A 9,328-nucleotide genomic window follows, 5' to 3' on the forward strand; every position below is an offset into this window, starting at 1 on the left:
CCGATTGTACCTAAAACATATTTTATTCTTTTTCCAGGTTTTAATGGTAAAATAATCGTTTGTAATGCTAATGAAATTAATTTTCTCAGCCCGGGTCTATAAGTAACAATGATAACGAAATTTCTCCATTCTAATCTAATTTCTGACTACTAGTATGCTTACGCGAGTGTTGATTTCGTGGGCGTAAATCCAGGATATATCTTCCTTGACTTTCCGGTGAAGGGGATGGCTTGTGTAAACCCCCCCCCAAAAAAAAAAGATAAATAAATAATAATAATAACAATAATAATAATTTACCGTCGGACATCATGATGAATTATAATAATTAATGATAACTATGATAAAAACAATAAGATTAATACCAAAATTATCATTGATATCAGATGATAATAATGATAATAATAATTATAATGATAGCAATTAATCCAGTGGGACCGGAATGACCCCCCCCCCCCCCCCTTATTGGCGGCACAAAAAACATAACGAGGGAGAAAGAGGGGAAAGGAAGGACAAAAAAGAAGCATAAGAGAAAGAAGACAAGTGAATAAAACATGTGAGGGAAAGACATGGAAAATATAAACTCTTCCGTATCATATACCACTTCCGGCTCGCACTCCGCGCTTGCTTAATTTAATAAGAAAGATATCCATCATTTTCATGATAACTAAATGAGTTCAAAATGACTCGTATCTAGGTCTAAATCTGAAGAAAAAAGCAGCACGCGTTTTGCGCTGGAACTGTTTGTTGATGAACACAGATTGTTCTAAATTGCAAAAAAATAAATCTCCAGTTTCAAATCGGAATATCAACAATGTTGAGCTCGTGCTCCACGCTCACATATTACATTTAGGAAGAAACCCATTTTTCAGTGTTAGAAAATATGAATGAAATTTTTCATTTGTTAAAAAATCAAATTAATTACCTTGTATACAAAGCCAAAATCACTATTAGGATTACCCCTTCAGAGAGCCCAACAAAAAACAGCTCTATGCGGCTGATTGGGTTAAATGTGGATGAAAACGTTTTCCCAACCTACCCCCTATCATGCCTATTGTCGAACACTAGATACGAACCTGGAAGTATTGCTACTGCTGCTGCTACTACTACTACTACTAATAAAAAGTACTACTACCATGACTACCAAAAGGTACTACTACCATGACTACCAAAAGGTACTACTACTACTTCTACTACCACGATCATTAGTAATGATGATTATAACACTAAAAATAAATAGACAATAGTAGCAGAGTAGGGGAAGGCGGGGTAAGTTGAGCATAGGGGCAAGTTGGGCCACCACCCCCAGGCCTATAGTGAATGAGTCAGACATTGTGGTGGTGCCATGCATTGATGACCCACTACATAACCATTAACCCCACCACATTGTTTTCAACTTTGAAACAATAAGTACTTTTTAGAGGAAAAAAAATCAAATTTCAACCAAAAAGTATTAAAAAAGAGTTTGAAATAAACAGTTCTTTTTAGCCACACACGTCTTTAAATGTAATACAGAAATAGGAATATCAATAGGAATAACAATATTGTTAGTCTAGATATGGATTCTCAAGCGTGTCAAAGTCTTTTTAATGATGGATGCATAAGAAATGTGTGGATGTGAAAATATTGCATGAAAGTCGGACTGGGTAATTTGTGACAGCCAACATGGGGCAAGTTGAGCCATGGTAATTCGGTGCCAGGTAAAAATGGCAGAGGTAAAAATGTCAGAGGTAATAATGGCAGAGGTAAAAATGGCAGAGGAAAAATGGCAGAGGTAATAATGGCAGAGGTAAAAATGGCAGAGGTAAAAATGGCAGAGGTAATAATGGCAGAGGTAAAAATTGCATAGGTAAAATGGCAGAGATAAAAACGGCAGAGGTAAAAATGGCAGAGGTAAAAATGGCAGAGGTAAAAATAGCAGAGGAAATAATGGCAGAGGTAACAATGGCAGAGGTAATAATAACAGGTAATAATGGTCGAGGTTAAAATGGCAGAGGCAGAGGTATCATTCTATCGACCTGTTTTGAAGGAGAAGTTCACCCTGACAAATGGTTTACCGTAAAAAATAGGAGAAAAATATATTGGTGAATATTTGAGGAAAACCCATCGAAGATTAAGAAAGTTATTATAAATCTTATTCTTTTATCTGTGACATCATATACAATCAGCTGCCCGTATGCACCAAAATGTATACTTTTCAAGTTTTTAATCAGTGGGTCCTGATTGCTAAAAAATCTTTCAGGGGCGGATGTAAAATGATTTATTATGTTGATATACTTAAGGTACAATAAAAACATTTTAATTTTTTTTAATGACATTTTATTGATATTTTTCACTACACCATATGTGGAGATACACTGCTCGCAAATGACGCCACCATTAAAATATAAAATTCTAATAGCTTTTTAAATCTTTCATGCATTCGCTGAAACCCTCACCAATATTGTTTTAATTATTTTCTATTATTTTTACAATAAATTTAAGTTTATGTCAGGGTGAATTTTCCCTTTAATGAATTAAGACAAGTACAATATTTGAGATCCAAAGTGTGCTTCAAATTTGAATATCAGAGGAGCGATTTGACATGAAGGCCGTGCATGAAAGTCGAGGAAACAAATACCAACTCAACTCAACTCGATTTGGTGCATAAGATCTACAGTATGATTTTAAAATGTTACCCTTTCCATTAGTTCAACATTAGCATTCTAATTTTCTTTTCAAAACATTTCTTGTTAAATATACTGTACATGGAGAGGCTTTTGGAATTTTTTTTGCAGGGGGTTTAACACTGGTCATTTATACCTCTGTCATACCTCTGCCACTTTTACCTCTGCCATTTTTACCTTTGCCATTTTTACCTTTGCCATTTTTACCTCTGCCATTTTTACCTCTGCCATTTTTACCTTTGCCATTTTTACCTCTGCCATTATTACCTTTGTCATTTTTACCTCTGCCATTTTTACCTCTGCCATTTTTACCTTTGCCACTTTTACTTTTGCCATTTTTACCTCTGCCATTTTTACACCGAGCCGGTAATTATTTTGGTGATGTTTAATAATGAAAAAAAACCTTATAAAGCTATTGATATGCAGGCAAAACTGAGCGAATTCACATGACAGTACTTTTACTTTCAGAGGATGTTAGTATTTATAGAAAATTAGCAAGTGAAAAGACTTGAAATAAAAAATTGACATGCCGGTTCTTCCCTAATATATTTTGTACATACTTTTTGTGGCTTAACTTACCCCAGAAGGTGGCACAACCTACCCCACAGATGGGGCAAGTTGAGCCATTTGACATCATTTTTTTTCAAAGGCCACAATGACTTTCAGTGTGGGGGTGGAAAGTTATATATAGGTGAATGAAAATTCCCAAGAATTAAATTTAAAGGCAAGGTACTTAATACTACAACGTTAGTCATTTCAATTCTAACATATAGTACGTCGACTATAATTTCTTCTTTTCCAAGGGGGTCCACAATTTTACAAGTTTTGCTTTTTAGTGTATCCCCCTCATTTCCATATCCATTTATGCTCTATATTATACTGGGTTTTTTTTTACGAAGTAAGAATGCCCTTCTGTAAAATTGTATTTGATTTGTATTGTTTTATATTACTTTGTATTATTTTTGAATGGAAATGAATTTAATTGAATTGAATTGAACATGCAAAATGCAAAAAAATGTCACAACTTACCCCGACTTCCCCTATAGCATACCGTTGTGAATTCGGCTCTATGAGTTGGACACTCTTGGCACATTGTCGCAATCTGCGACATTATCAGTATAGTAACAAGGCTTACCGCCAACACAGCAGTAGATGAAAAACTGCAAGGAATAGTCCATGCTGCTGTCAAAGAGCCTCGACCTACAGACAGGACTCGCGAACAGAAGCAAGCAGTGATGATATACGTTATTCACCATGTTCACGCTTTATCGCCAGGATTCCTGCAGAAATCAAGCATGAAATATCATGTATTGAGTCTACATGAAATTACTTGAGTTACACATAAAATTACTTTTTTTTACAAAAGCAAAATCTTGGAATTTGTCTGAACAGCAAGCCTATCAGTTATAGGTACACACAAGAAGATCTCGGTGCATAGTAAACATTTTATTTTCGCCAAAATTAGGTCTGATATTAAGTTTGATTTTTAATTCATGGTAGGGATGTTGCGTATATATAGTCCGTCAAAAGCGGATAGCTTATTCTGAACCTGCAGATTATAGGCCAATTGATAATTTGGATCGCTCTCTGAAAATGAAACTTAACAGAGGATGCGCAAGACTGCAGACTAGCTGCTAACAGTTTTGAAAGGGAAACCCATCATAAACCTACAACCACATTCAACCAAGATTTAACTCTCATATTACATATCGCAGTATCGTCTGCGCTGTATTTCAAGTTCCTTTTTCACGCTCACATGCAACCTCCCTCACACGCAGATCGAAGCCTGATCGAAACACACACACACACCCTCCTTTTATCACCCATTCCCCCACATACACTCTCACACTCCATACGGACCCTTCCTCATCTTGATAAAAACACATATTCTTCGCGCTCTCACACATCCTGGCAATTCCACTTCCTTCCATATTCTGATTAACACTGTCACAAGTCTTACGCATACACATTTTCTCACACGTATGCTATCTCACATCTGAATAAACACACATCATCTCATATCCTATACAATTGAACTCCTGATAAACATCTACATATTTCATGCACCCACACACAAATAAATTATGACACGACAGACTGTAAATTACTGGAGAAAGATAGAGGATCCTTGTCCTCACCCCGTCTGTCAATGATAGCCTATACCATGGACCTACTACTTGGAATAAACAAAAGACACTTTCTCCCTCTCCCATGGACGAACTCCACCCCCCCCCCCCTCCTCTCTCAAAACAATACATACAAAGCAAGAGATATGACGAAAATAAAACATCAAATTAATTTGTCTCTTTGTATAAAGTTATTTATGTGTTTAACATAAAACATGGATTAAAACAAAAACATTGTGACATACCAAAATTTGATTTTAAATTCATAAGTAAACATAGAATAGTTTATATTAAACAGGAAAAAAATAATATTGGAAGACCATTTTCTAGCATGTTTATAAAAGTGATTAATTTTGAAATATGGGAGGAATACAATCTGTTTCACATTACAATGAGAAAATTCGAATTTTTCATATTTCCTGTAATAAAATACAAAAGAATAAGTGAATTGGTGACGTCATCAGTCTGCTTATTTGCATACCGACCAGGATGTGCATATAACTCTTGTGAAATTAAGCAAAATTTTGAAATGTCATAATTTTCTTATTTTTCATCCGATTTTGATGAAATTGTCAGTGTTATGCTTGTTGGATTTTTCTCCTTTTATTCAAATAAACTTTTTGTTGGGTGACTTGGCATTGAAGACTCCAGGATAAAACATCCTCGAAAATATCAAATCCTGGTCTACAAGGGCATGTGATTGCTGTGGGAGTAGTCAATGAACTCCATGTGTCTGATCATTCAATTATTTTGTTCAATAACGAGGGTCCGGATGTTTTTCTCTTTATGACGGACTTTCCTTGGCGTACGTTGAGGAATATTGCTTCGAATCCAATCTAAGACGTAATTTCGGTTGCTCCATATTTTGCTGCACTGAGCCATGGTGAGGTAAAGCCTGGCAAGAATCTATTTTAAAAGAGTATACCATGTATACTGTAGGCTGGTGCCAATCATGCTGCATTTATTGTGGAGCGCTCAGCTAGAGACTTCTAATAAAGAGGTTTTAAACCCAGGGTGGGGGGGGGGGGTTAAAGCGCTTTTATATTATAATATGTTACATGTCCAGAAAGATGTTAGCGATTAGGTCAATCTGTCGTCTTTAAAGTTCATCTCTGATGAGATTTTCCCTTTTCAGCCGCTCCATTAGTTTGACTACGGCGTGTTCGATGGCTCCCTGTCTACTTTTGTAATGTTTGGCCTTTTCACTGATTCCACTCAGTATATCCCAAGCGGTTCCGTCGTATACCCATGGTTCTTTAATGCTGTGGACACGCCCCTTCGCCTTGTATTTAATGACTCGATCTTGAATTTCAAACTGTAAAATAACATGAAGTTGAATATGAGGCATGTACTCGTCTGTTTTATGGCTAATGTTAACTATACCACAGTGTAAACGTACATCAAATTGACTTGTCAATAGTAGCGCTTATTCCTTAATTTAATTATTAAAAAAATCTTGAAGCAATAAAGCAAATAAAGCAAAATTATCAATATGTATGGTATCAATGTTGAAGTAATTATTAGGTAGAACTAATTTTGTCATTGTTTAAGATTCAACTTGAAAATCCTTGCTCCTAATTATATTCATTTTTAAAATTATTTACATTATATTACTTCTTATTTGTATTATTACCATCATCATTATGATTATCATCGTAATAAGAATTATGCATTCATGAAATAATAAGTAAATTAAAACATGAGCACAATTTGAAATGAAATAAAATAAAACAAAGCAAAAAAATAACGCCCTAGTGCAAATAGGGTATACACATACCTGTCCTTCTTCATTCGCAAGAGCGTTGACAATTGAAGAAATACTCGTTATCAACTTTGGGTCCAATGCCATATTGAATTCTAAAAATAATTGACAAAGTAATTTTAGAAAACTAATTCATTACACTTGGTGAGTTTTAATGCAAATAAAGCAGGGAATTCAGATATAAATACTGATGTAGGTTTGCATAAGGTTGATAAGGGATGATACGGTAGGCCCCATTGGACAATCCGATCGCTGTATTTGCATTCCAATTTGAAATTCAACCTTAAAGCAAGTCCTTTAACAAAATCAACAAAAAGTTGATTTATTAAAAGGAGAAAAGTTCAACAAGCATAACACTGAAAATTTCATCAAATTGGATTTAAAAATAAAAAAAGTTATGACCTTGTAAAGTTTCGCTTAACTTCACAAAACAGTAAATCTATGCACATCCTAGTCGATACGCAAGTGAGGAAATTGATGACGTCATCCACTCACTGTTTCTTTTGCATTTTATTATATGAAATATGGAATATTCTAATTTTCTCTCCATTCTCTTTATAGAAAGAAAGTTCACTTCCAGGTTATAATATCCATTTATCTGATTATGAAATTCAAGAAGTACGTTTACTTAAAATAATGAGTAAAAATTAGGCAATAGTTTATAAACGTCTATCCGATAAATGGACTTTACTCAGTCGTGTATTTATGATTAATGTCATAAATTGATAGCCCTACCTGGAAAACAGGATGTTAAGAGAAGTATCACTATCGGTATAATCTTCATTTTGACATGTCAATGGGTAATGGTAGAAGGCTGATCGGGCTGAGATTAATAAAAAACACATGTGAATCATAAATATCCATTTATCTAAAACAGATTTTAAAAATGGCAAGGAAACTACTATCTCTTTTTTATCCATGTTATAATCTCAGAGCAATAAAAGTCTGATCCTTTTCTGACTATAAACATTTAAGTGGATCACACAAAAGGGTTTTGGTAGCTTCAACATGAATTTGGCGAATGTTGATAAAGTATAGGCCTATCCAACTTTTGTCTTTACTTGCTAAATGTAATTTATACTTATTCATTTATTTTAGTTTGTAACGCAGGGTAATATTTTCAGTTATGAAACTGATTTATGATGGGGCCCCACAGTAATAATATGTTTCAAAATATGTTTCAATCTTTGTTTCTTCTGACGAAACATCCAACTCGTGTCAGGAAGCATTCTGTTTCTATACTATTCAATATAGGAATCTTCTTTCTATATTCACAAACATAAGAAGTAAATCCCACTGACCTTCATCTTCTTCTTCACCTATAAATTATTTAAATATTATGATTCGCTTCCGTTAGCTATTAAGGAGTTTAAGGAGTAATAAAATTTTAACATGTAATTAAGAATGAATTTAAAAAGAGAAATTAATTCTTGCCAATCATCGGATTCTATCCATTTTTTCTTTCCTTTGTGTCTTTCCCTATCAAACACCCTCATTTTTAGACTAGATTTTGGTGTTCTTGATAATATTGAATACATACACTTGTATGATGTAGGTGGACCATTGTAAGGGTAATTTTCTTTCCGCCTGCAAATCAGCATATGTGATTCTGTCATAATCAAGTAATTATTTTATTTTGTTTCAGATCAATGGTTTTTGCACTGTTTGGATGAATAAATTTGAAATAAATTAGGAAAACACACTTTTTTATTCTCATAATTATCCTTTACATTCTTTCATTACCAACTTGAAGATAGTAACGTGTATGTTAGTGCCATGCAACCGAGTTAAATAATCAATACAAAAATACATCACTTTTTTCTCCATGTTCAAGTTGACATTTGGCACTAATTACAAGAAAAGGTGAATGGTTTCCCCCATTGTCAAGATGTTCATTGCACTTACAACTAGGCCTACTTACAACACCAAAACTTCGCCTTACAAACAATCAACTACATGCACTGTAGCGCACTCTTTATATTGAGACAGAAATCTCGAAATGATTTCCCCTGACTTTTTCATGGTTATAAAGGGCATGAACCAAATATATTTTCTAGCAAATTAAATTTTGTCGTAACCATAGTAACATGCGTTCTCAATAATTATCATAATCCATTGAAAGAAAAACGACGCAGATTGTCAATACATAAAGGGGCCATTATAATACACTATATCAACGACCCGATTACGTTTTGTGTAATACATTGTAATAACATTGTGCACTTGGCTAGTACACATTACAGTCATCCAGATAACTAGCTCTGTGGCAATAAGGCTTGGCAGGATAGACAGAAATAAGATATGAAATATCATACTCACATTTATGATTTTAGAAGGTGACTCCTCCGTGCACAGAGTTATAATGGCCAAATCGTGGTTTTGGGAACCACTCGTAGATTTGTGTACGCGCACTTGTGTACAAAGTGGAGGTGGAAAGGGAACCGTGCGTGTGACTGAATAAAGCGCTGCTGTGTGAAGTGAACGGTGGTTCCCAATATCACGATAATGCCGTTATGATGAAGTACTCATGCCGGAATATATCATGTATATACTAGCGCCTACTAAATTGTGATTCAAGTACGAGTTGAGAATTACACCGGAATTACATAGGATAACACGGCTTGCAGTCTTTCTGTTGACAAGGAGACTCGGGTGTGAAATGGTGCGGAAATATAAAAACACAATGACATCACTGGGATTCCCAACATGCCCAATAGAGCAATGAGGGTGTCACACGCGTAAAGCATTCCCCATAGACTTGTGTGTTAAAATGGCAC

At 34.8% G+C, this 9,328-nt stretch overlaps 1 protein-coding gene across 2 annotated transcripts in view; it reads right to left on the reverse strand.

The window, feature by feature from the left end:
• The window catches only part of LOC121415561 (cell death protein 3-like), a 28,947-nt gene extending 19,958 nt beyond the window's left edge, over positions 1–8,989 (reverse strand). The window contains exons 1-3 of one of the 2 annotated variants that reach the window (XM_041608817.1): positions 8,871–8,989; positions 7,287–7,374; positions 3,799–3,943 (exon numbers count right to left, since the gene is read on the reverse strand). In XM_041608817.1, coding sequence (XP_041464751.1) covers positions 3,799–3,919 — 121 coding nt within the window. In that variant the 5' untranslated portion in view covers positions 3,920–3,943; positions 7,287–7,374; positions 8,871–8,989. The remainder of the gene's footprint in view (positions 1–3,798; positions 3,944–7,286; positions 7,375–8,870) is intronic. The other variant, XM_041608828.1, reaches the window with a different exon arrangement.
• Positions 8,990–9,328: the final 339 nt, after the last annotated feature.

The sequence above is a fragment of the Lytechinus variegatus genome, chromosome 1 (assembly GCF_018143015.1).
Source record: "Lytechinus variegatus isolate NC3 chromosome 1, Lvar_3.0, whole genome shotgun sequence".
NCBI classification, from domain to species: domain Eukaryota; kingdom Metazoa; phylum Echinodermata; class Echinoidea; order Temnopleuroida; family Toxopneustidae; genus Lytechinus; species Lytechinus variegatus.